General features: G+C 54.0%; 1 protein-coding gene across 1 annotated transcript; it reads right to left on the bottom strand.

Annotated features, from left to right (window-relative positions):
* Nucleotides 1-972: 972 nt before the first annotated feature.
* Nucleotides 973-14,994, bottom strand: TFAP4 (transcription factor AP-4). The gene is made up of 7 exons (XM_036280084.1): nucleotides 14,763-14,994; nucleotides 5,325-5,490; nucleotides 5,085-5,183; nucleotides 4,494-4,664; nucleotides 3,639-3,779; nucleotides 2,896-3,051; nucleotides 973-2,022 (listed from the first exon to the last, which is right to left on the bottom strand). Exons 1-7 carry the CDS (start codon nucleotides 14,849-14,851, stop codon nucleotides 1,828-1,830), a joined length of 1,017 nt encoding a protein of 338 aa, XP_036135977.1. The 5' UTR covers nucleotides 14,852-14,994; the 3' UTR covers nucleotides 973-1,827.
* Nucleotides 14,995-17,474: the final 2,480 nt, after the last annotated feature.

The following is a 17,474-nucleotide window of genomic DNA, read 5'->3' as shown; positions in this document are numbered from 1 at the left end:
TTTCTACTCTCTCTAAAAATCAATGGAAAAATATCCTCTGGTGAGAATTAACAAAAAAAAAAAAGGAAACTGAGGCTAAAATGTAAGTGGTGCCCTTGCCAGTGTGGCTCATTTGGATGGGCATCACCCTGTGCACCAAAAGGTTACTGGTTCAATTCCCAGTCAGGGCACATGCCTGAGTTGCTGGCTCAATCTCTGACAGGGGGCATGCAGGCAGATCTGTCTGGCTCTTACATCGTTTTTTCTCTTTCACTCTCCCTCTTCCCATTCTCTCTCTAAAAATATATAAATAAATAAAATAAATAAAACATCTTTTGTATATGGCTCATCCAAGGTGGAACTGCAGACGAAAACACACCATGAGGGAGTAAAGTTAAAAAGGTAGCGCCCTGGCCGGTTTGGCTCAGCGGTTGGAGCGTCCGCCTACGGTCCTGAGAGACCTGGGGTCGGTTCCCGCTAAGGGCACGTACCTCGGTTGCAGTTTGTCCCCGGCCCTGGTTGGTTGTGTGGGTGGCAGCCACTCGATGTGTCCCTTTCACATCAATGTTTCCCTCTCTCTCTCTTCCTCTCTCGCCCTCCCACTCTATCTGTACAAAAAATGGAAAAATGTCCTCGGGTGAGGATAAAAAAAATAAAAAAGGTAGCAAAGCCTAGAGATCAACCTGGAGCCCTGAATAGCCTGTTTCTTTCGTCTAGGAGATAGGAACCTGTGGCTCGGTAGTTCATTCTCTCCTTGTTCCCCCCTCCCCATTTCCCATCTTTGCCGAATACCCAAAGTAAGAGTAATCCCAGCAAATGTGAGGACCCTGATTTCTCATTGCAACACACCACACACAAGTCGGGGGAGTCATCATGAGCTCACCCACATCCAATCCCCTCTGGTGGGCCCAAATAGCATCCCATACTCTATCTAGTCCAGGAGGCCTTCCCCAGCAACTCAGACAGCACGCACCCAGGAGACACAATCTAAAAAACAAAGTACAAACTTTATTTTGTTTCTTTATAAAGGCATGGTGGCCTCTTGTTTTCCCCCCCACTTTCTTAACAAAATATAATAGCTCTCCTTGAACACAAAGACCTCAAAATTGTTTAAAAAAAAAAACAAAAACAAAAAAACCCAAAAAATAAACAAAAACAAACAAACAAAAAGGAAAAACCCAACAAACAAAACAGAGAAAGACAGACATTTTTTGGGGTTGAAGATGGGAAACCTGGAGGGAGAGGTGGAGGCCAGCTGGTGGTGGAGAGTGGCAAATCCTAGTGCTGAGGTGGGGCAGGGAAGGGAAGGCAGGGCAAAAGGGTAGCAGCAAACCCCAACAGGAGAAGCAACTTCTACCCCGGACCCCCAGAGAGTCCTGACCCAGCCAGACCCCCAACCCATTAAGTGCTTAGAGAAAGAAGAAAACCAAAGAGGGAAGGGGGAGTTAAAAACTGATAGTCGTAGGGCTGGCTCTGGGGAGGGCAGAAATACGTTGGGGTTTTGTTTGATTTTCCCTGTTCTTAGAAACATGTTCAAATGAAAAAAAAATGCTTTTTGGCAGAGAGAGGCCAGGCACCTCAAGTGTCAGCTTCCCCAGCCCCCGGGGTGAGGCCCAGCCCCAGGTGTCCCGGTGCTCCCACACACTCCCACCATCCCAGCCCCCAGGACCTCAGGTTGGGTGGCCTTTGCTCAGAGGTCGATTTACAGTATTGAAAAAGAGGTCATAAAAGAGACCCAAATGACGTCATAATTTTGTAAAAATTCCTCACTCGCTGGCCCGCATGTATTCCCTGTTGATGCCCCGGCCCCCTCCAGCCCCCAGAAGGGAGAGGAGGGCTGGGGGGTGGTCAGGGAAGCCCCCCAGTCCCAGCAGGCTCCTCCCGGCTCTGGTCCATGGTGTCGCTGTCTGAGGCCTCCGAATCGGAGGCAGTGTCAGAGGCCTGCGCCTCTGGGCAGCTTCGGACGGGCTTCACAATGACGGCCCGCCGCTGCTCCTCCTCCTGCTCCTGCCTTTCCTGGGTGCCCTCGATGTGCTGGATCGCCTGGGGGGACAGGCTGCTGTGAGTATGGCTGGAGGCATGAGGACAGCCACCATCTCCCCTCACACACACCAGAAAGTCCAGAAGTAAGCCTGGCAGAGCAGCAGGTGGCCTGCCAGAGTCAGGGGTAGCAAACCCCTCTGCTGAGCTGAAGAACCCCTTGCAGACAGTGCAGGGCTGCGTGGAGGTCACCAGTGTCTTTCATGTATTTACATATTTCAAAGTTGGCCTGTTCACTGATAAGAGGTCTCTGTTATTAATTTTACGGTCCAATTTGCTGCAACTATGTGCAACTAAAGGTCCAGGAGTTGATGGGCTTTTTTTCTGTTTGGGCTTTTTTTGGTTTAGTTGTTTATTTATTGTGGTGTTGCCAGAACTCCCCAGGGGTGTCCGCCCCAGGCTGGGTATAGCAGTGACTTTGGGCCTGACCCACAGAGTTATCATCTCGTTTCTTCATCCTCTGTGGGAGGCTCCCAGCCACTGCCACCTCCATCCCCATCTCAGGTCCTAGGAGATGAGGTGAGAGGAAGTTCTGGACCAAACCAAGAGCTGGATGTAGGAACTCCAGAAGTCGGGGGCTCCGTGAGCAAAAGACTCTCTCAACAACCCCCATGTGGAGGGAAGAAACAAGGTTTTCCAGGGCATCCTGTCCCCTATCTCTACTCCCCACCTTGTCCACAGAAACCCCCTGCCCCACCCCCTGCAAACAGAGAGGGAAACTCAGGGATAGAGTCAGAGACACATACACCCAATTCCGAACTTTTGCCCACACTCAAGCCCTGACTCACGCCCCTTCAGTCCCTGCTTTCTAATCTCTCTCAAAGGTCCTGTTTCTAAGTCAACCCCCACCTGCTGCTCCTCCCTGAGCCCAGGTACCTGCACGATGGTGTCCAGATTTTGCCGGGACGTGGAAACAGAGTTGATGACCGAGGAGGGACCCATGGTGACGACGTTGATGTGGTGGGAGGGAGGGGGTGGTGGTGCAGGCACGATCACCGTGGGGTGGTGGGTGGGGGCCGGAGGGGGCAGGAGCTGTGAGATAGAGGCCCTCAGTCTTTTTCCAAAGGTTCAGGGAGCTTCCCCTTCCCTTCTGGTGGTCACAGAGAGTGTAGGATACTCTCTAAAACCACCGCCCTCTGCCCATTGCCTCGAGACAGCCTCTACCAACACTAATGAAAGGCCAGCCAGTTTGGGGCCTCCCATCCCCTCTTATTTTAAGCAGCAAAGAAAAGGCAGCCTAGAGAGGGGCTCCTGGACGTCTAAGAACCCATGGCCCCTTCACTGTCTAGCGACAAGCAAGCACTCCATCTAATGCCGTGGTGGTCAGGAGTGCAGATTTTGGATTTAGACAGCCAGAGTTCAAATCCCTGCCCCAATCACTGAGGATCTTGGGCAAGTTAGTCAGCCATTCTGTGCCTCACTTTCCTTATCAGTAGAACAGCCTCAAAGGGCTGCTACAAGGATTCATGGAATAATGTATGTAAGACACCTGGAAACCAGGAATGTCTGCGTTATTACAGTTGAGGCCCTGGGTCTGCCCTGAGGACCGAGGCACCAATGCCGAGTAGGAGAGCCCCAGCTGCAGCCCTCACAGCCCCTCCCAGGTGCCTCCTGCTCACCTGGGTCCGAAGGTGCTGCTGTTCTCGCTCCAGCTTCTCCTGGTGCAGCAGTCGCACCTGCTCCTGCTGTTGCTGCAGCTGCACCTGCTGTGCAATCACCTTGAGCTTTTCCGGGTACATGTGGGCCTCCAGCGAGCGCACCTAGAGGCGGAGAGGCAGGCTCAGGGACAGGGCTCAGACCACACCCTGGCACCTCCTCCAGGGTGAGGCTCTCAGGGCTGTTGAGGTCAGCCTTCCAATGCTCTGCCCTTTGCAAAGCAGGCCATTCACTCCTGCTGCAAACCCCAGCAAGTGCCTGCCAACCCGGGGAAGAGACTTGGGGTACAGACCAAAGTCCTACCATACCCTGCCAGGTTCTCTCTGACTCATCTCCTCTCCTACTATGATCTCCTTCATGCCACACTCCCTCACTCCTTTGCTCCCTCCCTCCAGCCTCAGGGCCTTTGCCCATGCTGTCCCCTCTGCCTGGAGCACCCTTCTCCCCTCTCTGCCTGATTAACCATGAGATTTAACCCCCAGCCTACCTCCCAACTTTGGCTCAAGTCACACTGACAGAGTAGCTGTGGGGCAGCCCCTCCAGAACCCACCAAAATCCCCCTCCTAATGCCCATGATTCCTGCAGGAACTGTATCACAGCTGCACTTTTACAGTGCAAGATCCTCTGACTAATCCTCCTACCAACATAGAAGGTGACCTCTAGGAGCAGGTACCTGTCTGGTTTACTCCCCACTGGACTCTCCATTCCTAGACCTGGCACAAAGCAGGCACTCCTGTAAATAACTAACTGCTCAAAGGAAGCAGAAATAGGAGGAAAGGGAGAGGGACTGGAACCCCCCACCTGCCTGCCTGCCTCACCTGCTCCTCCAGCATCATGCGCACTGAACGCTCCTTGTCCAGCTGCTGCCGCAGCTCAATCATCTCCCGCCGTAGGTCTTCTGCCTTCTCATCCTCCCAGATGTCCGGTGAGCCAATGCCCTCGTCCTTGTCCTCTGCCCGCCGCCGCTTAGGGGATGAGCCGCTCAGCTCCTGGGAACCCCAAGGGGTTGGTGAGTGTGCCTTGACACCCTTGTATCACCACCACCAACAGGGAAGTTGGAGGGCTCCATTGCAGCCCCCCCAAAACTATCAACACAGGTGCTCTGGCACTGGGAGCCCCATTCTGCAAATCCAACAATGGCCACAGGCCAGAAACAGAGGCAGAATGGATCTGCTTGCCAAAAATCACCCAGTTCCTCTCAGAGCCGCTCAATTGCACTTCATGGATGGGTAAACTGAGGCCCAGGCAGGAAGGCGAGTGCCTGAAGTAGGTGTGTCAGTGGGGAAGCCATGGGACCTGTAGCCTCATCAGAGTCCCAGGCCAGTGGTTGAGCCCAGACATGCCCATGCCAGGGAGAGGGAGCCAAGAGGACAGGAGTTGAGGTGACAAGAGGCCTCTGCAGGTGCTACCTGGATGAAGCGCTTGAGCTGTGTGTTCTGCTGCAGGAGCCTGGTCTTCTCCTGCTCCAAGGAGAAGATGTACTCCGCCGTCTGCTGGAGAATGGCTGCCTAAGGGTGGGAGGGACAAGTCAGGGGCCCCAGCTGGCAGCCTCTACTAAAGCTTATTTCTATTTCCCTGCTTAAGCCCACCACTTCTTCCAGGAAGTCCTCCAGAAAGTCCTCCAGGAAGCCCTCCCTGCCCTCACCCACCTTGCTGAGCTTCTCTCCATCTGTGTGAGGAATGAGGGTCTTTAGGGACTGGAAGCCCGCATTGATGCTCTGCATGCGCCTCCGCTCGTTGCTGTTGGCAATCTCCCTCCGAATCCGCCGCTCCTGGTCCCGCTGAGTCTCAGGGGTCAGTGGAATGTTGGCAAGACTGCCAGGGAGAGCAGGGACATGCTCAGGTTAGGTGTCCTCCATGCCCTACCCCCAAAAGGCCCGTCTTTACAGTTTATCTCCAGAAGATCCTAGGTGTAACTTGCATTTCTACCTCTCCCCCTGCAGAGGATGCCAGATGCCTACACTCCAGCAGATCAGGAGGGTGATGGAGTAGCGTGCTCTGTGATGCTTGGGTATCAAAGTCACCGTGCATACCCCAGTGTCGGCTCCAGTGTCTGGCCAACAGGTCTGAGTGGAGCCCAAGACCTACACGGCTAGCAAGAATCCCTGTGATTCTGATGCAGGTGGGTCCAGGTGATCATGGGAGACACATACTCTTGGGACTCCTCTGAGCTCCTTGCTATGCACCTGGACCACCTCCTTCAGAGTACAGGCTTGAGGCCTGAAGAAGATATCCTTACTCCCTTCAAATCCCCACAGCCTTGTCTCCAGCCACAAGCTCCTATGAAAGCCCACAGCCCAGTCCAGCCACGCTGCATTAAGACTTCAAAGACAAGACAGGTAGTACTCACTCCAGGGAGAGCATGTCAAGCCAACCACCCCTAGAGACAGTTCTCCCCCATGTACACCTACTCCAAGAGGCAGACCACCCTGTGCCAGAGAAACAAGGCCCCCAGCATGCAGTGGGCACTGTTACTGCATATTATGTGATTGCATCCTGCAGGAGCAGCAGCCTGTGGGGTGAGAGAGAAGGCGGCCAGTGGAAGGGGCGAGGCTGCGGGCTGAGAGGCACTGGCGGGAGGCAGAGACGGCAACAGGGCCTGTAGGCCCAAAGCCACTGCTCCCAAGGGGTGGGCCTGTGTGTGGCCTCAGGAAGGCATGTCCCCCTTCCCGGCCCTCTCTTGCAACACCCCCCACCCCTGGCCTGATGGCTTCCAGATGCTAGGCTCCCAGAAGAGGCAACTGGCCCCACCCAAAGCCACAGCCCTGGCTTCTTCCTGAAGGGCCCCCCAGGGTGACTGGTCCAGGCCTGGGCTCACACCCTTGGGTCTGAGGTAATGGGGACAGGACTCCAGGCAGCCATGTTTCCATAGGTGGGGGAGCCTGAGGTTCCTGGTTCAGGTCTCCTACTATGCCAGGCCCCCATGCCCAGCCCCAGGCAGACAGGAATCTGCATGAAAACTAGGAGGGGAACACATCTGCAACAGCTGGAGACAGCCGAGGACTTTCCTGGCCCCCTAACCCACCCTATTACCCCATCTCAGCTCCCTGCAGGACCCTGGATTTGTCCTTGCCCCTTCCTGTACCTCAGCCTCCTCTCCTGAAAGAGGGTAGTCAGCTAGGGATGAGCCAGGAGCCAGCTCCACATCAGCTGCTGCTGAGAGTCCAGAGACAAGACCTCTCTTCCACCAGCTCCCCCAGGGCCTCCTGGGCCCCCTCCCACAGGGGTCCCTCCGAATGTCAGCGCTGTAAAGGGGGTCCATGATCCTTACTTTACAGATAGGGCTTAGGGCTCATAGAGGAGAGGAACAGTTTTACGGTCAGAGAGCCAGGTATCTGGTTCCCTCACTTCGGGGCCAGGGGCACCTCGCTTCTCCCAGTTTCCCTGCCCCTACAGTGGAGGTGACTGGAGCGGCAGGAGCAGATGCAGGTCAGAGACCTGGTACACAGAGGGGAGGGTGGATTAGAACGGAACCTAGGCTCCTGGGCCTGGCAGTGCCCCCCAGAAGCTCTATGGTGGGTGGATTAAAGTTGGGAATCTTTGGGGCAAGAAAAGATGGAAACATCCATAGGAAGCCAAGCCACTGGGTACCTCTGTCAGGCAGCCATCAACCTCCCCGCCTCAGGAGAGATGCAGGGAGAGAACACCACTCACCCAATCCCTGGGTCCCTCCTGATGATGCCCAAAGGCCAGAGTAGATCAAAGTAGTAAAAGGTCAAACAGGAGCCCCATAGCCTGGCTGGTGTGGCTCAGTGGACTGAGCGTCGTCCCACAGACTGAGAGGTCCAGGTTCGATTCCGTCAGGGCACATGCCCGGGTTGTGGGCTCAGTCCCCAGTAGGGGGGTGTGCAGGAGGCAGCCAATTGATGTATCTCTCTCATATCATTGTTTCTATCTCTCTCTCCCTTCTTCTCTCTCTAAAAAAAAAATCAATTCAAAAAAATGTCAAGGGGAGAAAAAAGGAGGGACAGCTGTAATACATTCAACAAGACAGATAAGTTTAAAAAGGAAAAAAAAATGGGCTGGATTAAAATATTATTTTAAAAAAGAAAAAAAAAATTAAAAAAAAGGGGGGGGGGTTAGCCCCATAGCCCTGGCCGGTTTGGCTCAGCAGTTAGAGCGTCAACCCACAGACCAAAGAGTCACGGGCTCAATTCCGGTCAAGGGCATGTACCTCGGTCGCAGTACGATCCCCAGCCCTGGTCAAGGTCACCCAAGGGACAACCAACTGATGTATCTCTCTCACATTGATGTTTTTCTCTCTCTCTCTCTCTTTCTTCCCCAACTCGATCTAAAAATAAATGGGAAAATATCCTCGGGCAAGGATTTTTTTTAAAAAGGAGCCCCATATCCACCCTTGGGCCACCCTGAGTGCTAGTCCTTACAGAAGGCCAACGTGGAGGGCCTAGCAACAGAGTAATAAGTGTTTTTCTTTTTAATATTTTTTAAGTTTTTACTATAAATAGAATTTTCTCATTTAAGTGTCCATCTTCCTCTGAGTTACGTGGCCTTGATTCCTGTGTGGGATGAGGACACAGAGGATTGGGAAAAAAATAGCTCAGCAAGTGTTGGGGCTGGGACTTGAACCTGGATCCCAGAACCCTGCTATTAATTAGCCCTAAGAGGTCTCGTCACAGAGCAGAGTGGGCTCTGCACTGTCTCAGAACAGAACATCCCCACAGACAGGTGACCTTTAACCCTATAGAAAGGACTAAGCATAGGTATGCCCTGCCATCATGTTAATTCCTACCTATTATCATTCATAGAACTCTTTTTTTTTTTATCCTCACCCGAGGAGGACATTTTTCCCATATTTTGTTCAGACAGAGTGGGAGGGAGAGAGAGAGAAACATCGACATGAAAGGGACACATCGAGTAGTTGCCACCCACACGACCCAACTAGGGCCGGGGACAAATTGCAACTGAGGTACATGCCCTTAGCGGGAACCGAACCGGGTCTCTCTGGACCGCAGGCCGACGCTCTAACCGCTGAGCCAAACCAGCCAGGGCATTCACAGAACTCTTTTACATGTTTCCCTGTCTGACTCATGGAAACCCAGCAAGGTGGCTGCATTATCCTATTGTAAAGAGGAATCCCAGGGCCCTGTGAGGGCAAGTGACATGCCCAAGGTCAGGGAGCCAAAGTTCACACTGCCCTTTCTCCACCAGCTGATGGCGCCCTCTACTGACGGCCCACTGTTTATGAGAGTCCTGTGTATGTATGGCTGCAAGAGGCAGCAGCCCAAATCTCTCTGACTCCTGCCTCCCAAGCCAACTTATCTGCTCATGAAATCTCAGCTCTGGGGAACCAACCCTCTGCCTCTCCCCTCTCCCCAGAATGCCCACAAACTGAGGATACCAAAGAAGACTGCAGGACCCCAGGCCTGAAAGTCTCAGATGGAAGTTCCCAGAGGGCAGAGGTGGGCAGTGTGCAGGGGCCTATGTTGTCTTCTGCTTGTTGGAAACCTGGATCTTCCAAATATTCCACCCCCTCCTCTTCAACACCAAATCCATCAGCCCAGCCTCCTTGCTCAGGAACAGGCTGCTGGTTAACCTAACGCAGACTTAAGTCCTAGAAAAGACCTCTCCAAAGGTACAGTTCTTCATGGGGACCTGGACTGCCACCACCAAAACTGTCCATTCTCACTCATCTAAATAGCCCTGGAAGTACCAGCTGACAGTTTCTTTAATAGATGCAAGTAACCAGGGGTTCTGACTGCTGGAGTGCTGCCCAACCAGAAGTTCTGATGGTGGAATGCTGCCTAACCAGGATTCTGAGTGGTGGAGTGCTGGCCAACCAGGGGTTCCTATAAAGCAGCAGTTCTCAACCTGTGGGTCACGACCCCTTTGGGGGTCGAATGACCCTTTCACAGGGGTCGCCTAAGACATAACAGTAACAAAATTACAGTTATGAAGTAGCAACGAAAATAATTTTATGGTTGGGGGTCACCACAACATGAGGAACTGTATTAAAGGGTCGCAGCATTAGGAAGGTTGAAAGCCACTGCATAAAGAATGACTAATTGGAACTACCAGCTGATACTACAAATGCCTTAAAGTATTTTTGCATTTCTTTCTGAGTTTTGCAGAAGTAAACATGATTTACAGTTACTGTAAAAGTCCTACACACACCCCTCCACATCAACTTTAGACCCCCAGGCGAGCAACAAAGTGGCCTGGGTCCACTGACACCAAGTATCTCTTGCTTCTCTCCCTCCCCAACTGCCCTCCAACAGTCTCCTGGGGCTGGCCAGGGACTGCCTTGCTCAGGAATAAGGGAGGGCACCTGTCAAGGAACAGTTTGGATACCAGCCTCTGGTGCCAAGATCAGAACTGCTACCCCACTACCAGAGTACCTCCCAAAAGCCCCTGGGAACACCAGTATCCCCACCACAGCCTCAGAGCAGGGGGCACACTCTTCGTCTAGATCCGGACCTGCACCTGTCTCTCACACCCAGCCCATCCTCCACCCCCCCTTACACATCCCCTATCTAGCTCCAGCCTCAAATTAGCCACTGACAACTCTTATTTCACACTGCCCCAAAGTCAATCACACATCTGCCACTCAACAGCTATACAGTCAGAGGTGGGAGAGCCACACTGGATTTCTCCCATAATCCAAAGGACAGGAGGAAGACAACCCTCAACAGGAGTGCCCAGGGTGCTCATCCTTCCCTCTGTAGCAGGTACTGACGCAGCCTGGGGCCTCACCCATCCCCGTTGCTTCTATCCATAGACCCCGTTCTGACCACCTAGCTTCAATCCATAGACCCCATTCTGACCAGCCTACCACCCCTGCCCTCAGTCCCAGAACACACCATGTCTAGGCTGTTCTCATCAGAAATGCCTCCTCCCCACAGCTTTTCCAGCCCCTCAGCGGGAGCCCTGCACTCCGTGGGTTCAAGTACAAACTCCAGCTCTGCCACTTACTAGCTGTAGAACCCCAAGCTTAGCCACTTCATCTCTCAAAGCCTGTCTCCCCATCAGTAAAATGGTCTCACTTCACAGGGCCATGGTGAAGTTTAAAAGAGAAGGAGAAACCCTGGCCGGTTTGGCTCAGCGGTTAGAGCGTTGGCCTGCGGTCCGGAGAGACCCGGGTTTGGTTCCTGCTAAGGGCACGTACCTCGGTTGCAGTTTGTCCCCGGCCCTGGTTGGGTTGTGCGGGTGGCAGCCATTCGATGTGTCCCTTTCACATCGATGTTTCTCTCTCTCCCTTCTACTCTATCTGAAAAAAAAAAATGTCCTCGGATGAGGATAAAAAAAAAGGAGAAGCTGGGCCGGTGTGGCTCAATTGGTTGAGCATTGTCCCATACACCAGGCAGGAGGTCACTGGTTCAATTCCTGGTCAAGTCGTATGCCTGGGTTACAGGCTCAATTCCCTGTAGGGGGCATGTAGGAGGCAGCTGATCAATGTTTCTCTCATCAATGTCTCTCTCATCAATGTTTCTCTCCCTCTCCTTTCCTCTCTGAAATCAATAAAAACATTTTTTTTTTTAATGTTAAAAAGAGAACGAGAGATTGAGGCTAACAGGATGCTTTATTTTCCAGGGTTTGTATCCAGAATTCCAGGAGAACCCATGGACCTCTCTTAAAGGGCTGACAAGACCCTATAGTACCACAAGGCTGCCAACTCTTCGGGCAGGGGCCAGGGGCCAGTTCTGGTTCACTATGATAGCCTCAATCCTGGCTCAAAGTAGGAAAGTAGGTGCCTTGTAAATATCTGGTCAGGGATCCAACACACATTTAAAAGGCCCTAAGTGTTTCCTAACTCCTAAGAACAGCTTGTCTCCTTCCCCGCTGAGGGCAGTGCCTAAACTCGTGCTTCTCAGAGTTTGAGAGCCTTTTTTTTTTTTTTTTTTAATTTATTGATTTTATTGATTTTTTAGAGAGAAAGGGAAAGAAAGAAAATTAGATGTGTTGTTCCACCTACAGTCGTCCCTCGCCACTTCCTGTTTAGACCTCCGCGGCTTCACTCTATCCCGGTTTTTCAAATACTAAACCGCGATAGAGTGAAGCTGCGAAAAGTCGAAGTGGGAAGTGGCGAGGGCCAACTGTATATAAATAAAGAATCCTACTTCGTAGAAATTCATTTATCGCAGTAGAGTCTGAAATGATTAACCGCGATAAATGAGGGCCGACTGTATTTATGAATTCATTTGTTGATTCTTTTTTTTTTTTCCAGACAGAATGGGAGGGAGAGAGAAAGGGAGAGAAACATCAATGTGAGAGAGACACATCCACTGGTTGCCTCCCGCATGACCCGCAACTGAGGTACATGTCCCTAACGAGAATCAAACCCCTGACTCGTTGGTCCGCAGGCTGACGTTCCAACCACTGAGCAAAACTGGCCAGGGCATTTGTTAATTCTTGTATGTGCCCTGACCAGGGATCAACTTGAAACCTTGGTATACAGAGACAACCCTCTAACCCACTGAGCTACCAAGCCAGGGCTCAGAGCCATTTTAACAACTTCCAGGCACTTTCCAAACATGCAGCCACATTTCACAGGTGCTCCATTTTACAGAGGCTAAGAGCAGTTAGGTGAAAGGTCCCAAACAATAAGCTTGCGAGGGCCCTGCTGTGCAGTGTCAGGCCCCTCTGGAGAGGAAGGAAGCCCTACTAGTCTGAAGGATAGAACAAAGTCCACCAGCCTGAAAAGTGAGTCCACCTGGCCAGAAGGTCCTGTGCAACCCACAACCTTGATCTTCGACAGGTCTTCAACCTCACCCCATGTCCCCTTCCAAAAATGAACAAACCCAGCCCTGGCCAGGTAACTCAAGGTTGGTTAGAGTGTTGTCCCAATAGGCCAATGTTGTGGGTTCAATCCTCGGTCAGGGCACATACAATGAATGCATAAATAAGTGGAACAGCAAATCGATGTTTATCTCTCTCTAAAAAAACAACAAATTTTGAAAAAAGAGAACCTTGAGGCCCCAACTTCACAGCAGTGCATATGCTGACGAGTGTCTCCCAGCAAGGCAGGCTGAGGATGCCCCCGTGCCCAGCTTTCAAGGGTCCTGCCACCTTGAGCACTTGGCCCCTGGGGGACAGATGGACTCCTCTAAAAGGGGACTAGGGACAGTGTGAAGCCAGGATCCACTGCATCAAACCTGCCCAGGATCAGGGCTAGCAATGTCTTCTCTAGCATCTGGAGCACCCTTCCTCCTCAGTGCCCAGCCCTCCTGAGCAACCAGCAGCGTTTCTCAGGAGGGGCTAAGAGCAGGGCCCTGGGATTAGGGTTAAAATCCCAGCCCACCACTTATAACTGATCCGTTTCCAAGACTGTGCCCTCGTCCCACACAAGAATCATAAGACCACTTAACTCAGAAAGACTGACAACTCACTGAGAAAATCTAATAAAACAAATCCCTAGAATATATTAAGAGCTCCAGAATTTTTATTTTTTTATGTTTTATAGCTATGGCCCCCAGGTGGCCCTTCAGAAGGGCCAGCACTGGGGGTGGGGGGGGGGGAGGCTGCTAGCTGCAACCCACCAACTGGCCCATCCTCCCTGTACTTGAGAGCAGTTGAGGTGGGAGCGAAGTTGGGGAGGGGGTTTAATAGTGTGCAACCTTCCCTCAAACCGGTTTCTGCAGCCCCTGCTATTCACTGGCCTGGGCCACACCACCTGGGGCTCCACCCCCCACAATATCTGCACCTTGCCTTCCCTGGCGGCAGAGCACGTGGCCTCAACCCTGGGGAGCCATTTCACTCCTAGAGCAGTGCCTCGGGAAAGGGACTGCAGGTCCCGAACTTGGTTGGGCACGCAGGAGAATCCGTCAGGAAGCACTGCCGTCTCGCGGGTGGTGTTTCGTATACAGATGACTAGGCTCTCCCTTCTAGCAATCTGAGTTTCGGGCACCGGCATTATTTTATTTTTCGGGCACCGGCATTTTAACAAGTGTCCAGGGCGATTCTGGTGGGAGTGGTGCGCGAGCTCATCACTTTGGAAAAGGGTGGATCTGGAGCAACCCAGGTCAAACTTGTAAAGTGGCTCCTGTAGCAACCCGGGTCAAATTTGTAAAGTGGCTCCTGGGTAGAGATGCGGACCTCGATCACCTACCCCCCACCCCCACCCCCACCCCCACCCCTCTAGGAGACCTGACGCTTTCGGTTTGTGGCTGGGGTAGGGGCGTGGGATGGGAAAGTTTGCAGTAAAGACCCACTTGCGGCGTCTGGTGAGACTAGACGCGGCTTCTGGTACCCATTGCCCCCAAAGCTCCCCCACCTGGCCTGCCTCGCCCATCCCGCCTGCGGGGGCTGAGCTTTGTGCCGGGAAAGCGTGGCCTGGGCGCGCCTACAACTCCCACAATGCCGCACCCGAGGGTCGCGGAGAACTACAGCTCCCGCGAGGCGGCGCGCTGAGGTCCGCCTACTCCAAGAGGGCTGCAGAGTCACGTCCAGGCCTCTCTAGTAAACAGCGCCCGGGCGCTGGCGGCAAGCGAGCAAGCGACGGCCGCAAAGTGCCCGGGTCCGCGGCGCTCCCGGCCCGCCGCGCGTGCCCCTAGGGTCCCGCCCACCCCTACATGCCCACGGAGCCCGCCCCCGACCCCGCTGCAGCCGAGCAAACACGCACACCTCCCGGCTCCCCGCCCCCCCCACGCTCGGAGCCGCGGCGTGGCTGCATTGTAGCAGCCGCCCGCGGCCCCCCGCGCGCCCCGGGGTCTCCAGACCCCCTTGGAGGGGAGCACCCAGAGACAGCGAGGAAGAAGGGAAAGGAAGGAAGCCAACGCGGGACGGGGGAGGAGGACGCGCGGTGTGGGGGTGGAAAGCCACCAGCACCAAGCATGGCCGGGACTGCTGCAGAACCACGTGGGTCTGTTTGCAATTACAAACGTCGCGACTCGCCCGCCTGCAGCGGACAAAAGTGACCGGGGCCGCTCAGGGCCCTCACGTTCCGAGGGAGGAGGGTCCCCGGACGGCGCAAAACCAGCGTGCGGGGATGCAACCGCCCCGGCGACTAAGAAAGGCGAGCGGGGTCCGCGGCGCGGGCCATGCGTGCGCACACGCGCGCCCGCTCGGGCTGGCTAGCCCCGGGCTGCAATTGTAGGAAGGGGATGGGGTGGGAGGGGGGGAGGAGTACACACCTACAGAGCCCTCCTATCACTTCTTTCTCTGTTTTCCTGAAATGTTGCAAAGAGGGCACCTTCTGAGTGGGCACCATAAAATACTCCATAGCGATCGGCCCCCCTCCTCTGCACGAGCTGGATCCCGCGGTCCGCCGGAGAATGCAAGATGGAAATCCGAATCAAAGGGCAGCGCCGGACGGAGGTGCAGAATCAGTCGGTCCCAGATGCTGGCGGCGGCGGCGGCGGCAAGGGGAGGGAGGCGGGCGGGAGGGGCGGGAGGGAGGTCTCTCCGGCCTGCCTCCCCGGGCGCGTGTATGTGTGTGTGTGTTTGCAGCTGATCAGATGTCTGTTTCAAGGCGGGAAACAGCTGGTGAAAACTCAGCACTCCCCCGGCCTCCTTCCGCGGAGTAAGGAATTGCATGTAAACAAAGGACTATTTGCAGCGCCCCCCGGGCGATGCGAGGCCATGACGCTAGGGGCTTGGGCCCCCGGGGGCGAGGGACAGCGGGGGTCTGCGGGACTCCCCCCCCCGCCCCCGGCGCGGGGAGCCGGGGGCCACAGGCTGACTTGGAGGGCGCGGCGTGAATGGAGCGAGCTGCGGCTGAGCTACATGCGCCACTATGGGTGATGAGGTCCATCAGCTGACAGGTTGGCAAGCGTTGGAAAAAAAAGCCAGCCACCGCGGGGGAGCCCAGCCGGTGCGGCTGGGGTCCAGCGGGGACTGCCCAGTGCAGGGTCTGTGCGCTCTACTTCGCTCGGGGGCGGGGGACGCGCATCTGGGCCGGGTGAAGGCGGCCTGGGGTGCTGTTCGGGGCTTCTTTTTCACGATTGTAACTGCACAGAGTGGAGCCGCTCTGGCGCGCTCCCTCCGAGCTCAGAGCCCCCTGGAAACTTGCGTCACAGCCACCGCTTCCCACACGCAACTTGGGGCCGACTTCAGAGGCCAGCCAGCCTATTGCCTCCCACCCTCCCTCTCTGCCCAGCTGCCCGCCACTGGCCGCTCGGCCCTGGTTCCAAAGCCTGGGAATCCCGGAGCCGGGGAGAGGAATGCAAAGGGGGCGCGTCGGGCGCCTCGGATCCTGGGGCTGCCCTAGGAAGCGGGGCCCCGGCGGGGAGGGAAAGGTGGAGGGAGGCCAAGACGGCAGCGGTCCGGGGGCAGGCTGCCAGCGCGGCTGGGAGGTCTGGTGGCTGCTGCCGGGTCCCGTCCTAACCTTCGACATACACACATTCCCCCTCTGCCGGGAGGCAGGACCGCGGGAGTCGGCCTGGGCGGACGTAAGGCTGCAGCTTCTCATACACGGCGAGTCCAATGCGAGACTTGCTCCTCCACCAGGGTGCGCTTTCTACCAAGGGTGATAGCCTGGGGCGGGGGAGGGACCCTGGCTAACGATGAACTTCCGTCCCCCGCCACCACCCTCACTAGGTCCCCACCTTCCTTCCCCGGGCCCTCCCCTGGCTCCTGGAGGATTGGCCCTTGGCTCAGGAAGACCACGCCTGCCTTGGAATGTCCTGCCTCCTGCCGTCCACCTTTCTCAGTTCCTTTCGCCTTAAAGGTTCCTCCCACATCACACCTCCTAATTGAACTACTCCTAATAACAAAGATTACTGTTATAATTAAGAAATATTATTGTTATTAGATCATGAAAGCACCTTGTAGATGTAGTTTTGCATGCATGTTTTCCAATCCCTAAAGAAACTTGTTGGGCAGTTTCTCTAAGGACAGAACCCAAGCCACTTAACATCGCAGTCCCTGGAAGGTCTCCACTGTGGGGACAGGGAATGTGCTCACGAAACGATGACATCTGGGGGACAACAGGACACAGAGCCCTAAAACTATACACTGAACAAGGTGTACAGTGCCTGGATGAATGAAGGAGTATAGCTTCTTTCTTTTCCTACAGAACTGCCTTGACCGAGCCTGGTCCCATGAGCTCTGTTACTAAGACTGACCTCTCTATTTCTGCCAAAGGCACCTTCTCACATAGAGCCATCAGTTGTCTCAGATGCACAAACCCAAAGTCCTTTGAGCTGGATCAGCAGCTCCTGTCCTAAGGCCTGAAATATCATTGCTGCCCCAGACCTACACTCCAACTCTCTCCCATCACTACGGCAGTAGCACAATAAGTCCTCAAAATCCAGGCCATTCCCAGGAGATTCTGTACATCCCTTAATCTGACCCCATTTCCCTCCCCTTTCCAACTCCTAAACTCAAGTTCACTGTGACTTCTGGAGCACTCAGGTGTTCAGCAAAATCCCTTAGGTCTTTGACACCTGACTCTACCTGTCACCTTCTTGCTCTAAATTAGGAGTCAGCAGACTTTCTCTGTAAAGGACAGAGGAAGGTATTTGTATTAGTTTCCTATTGCTACTGTAACAAATTACTATAAACTTAGTAGCTTAACAAAACACAAATTTATTCTCTGGAGGTAAGAAGTCCAAATGGGTTATATTTGGCTAAAATCAAGGTGTCAACAGGGCTGTGTTCCTTCTGAAAGCTCAATGGGGGACTATATTTCCTTGCCTTTTCCAGCTTCTGGAAGTGGCTGGGATTTCTTGGCTCATGGCCCCTTCTTCCTTCTTCAAAGTGTGTCACTCCAACTTCATCACATCTGTGACTCTCTTGCCTCTCTTCTATGATGACCTTGGACCCACCCAGATAATCCAGAATAATTTCCCAATCTCAAAATCCTTAATTTAGTCACATGTTCAAGGTTCTATTTATAAGGTAAC

Source organism: Molossus molossus, unplaced genomic scaffold (assembly GCF_014108415.1).
Source record: "Molossus molossus isolate mMolMol1 unplaced genomic scaffold, mMolMol1.p scaffold_m16_p_3, whole genome shotgun sequence".
In the NCBI taxonomy this organism is placed as follows: Eukaryota; Metazoa; Chordata; class Mammalia; order Chiroptera; family Molossidae; genus Molossus; species Molossus molossus.
Note: the sequence above shows the minus strand (reverse complement) of the source record. Positions and strands in the feature narration are given on the sequence as shown.

Excerpts from the sequence above, each read along its gene's own strand:
- TFAP4 (XM_036280084.1), bottom strand. The coding sequence starts at position 14,851 with ATGGAGTATTTTATGGTGCCCACTCAGAAGGTGCCCTCTTTGCAACAT. Across the intron at positions 3,780-4,493 it reads GCATGATGCTGGAGGAGCAG|GTGCGCTCGCTGGAGGCCCA; the intron begins GTGAGGCAGGCA and ends CTCCGCCTCTAG. Across the intron at positions 3,052-3,638 it reads AGCAGCACCTTCGGACCCAG|CTCCTGCCCCCTCCGGCCCC; the intron begins GTGAGCAGGAGG and ends TCTATCTCACAG.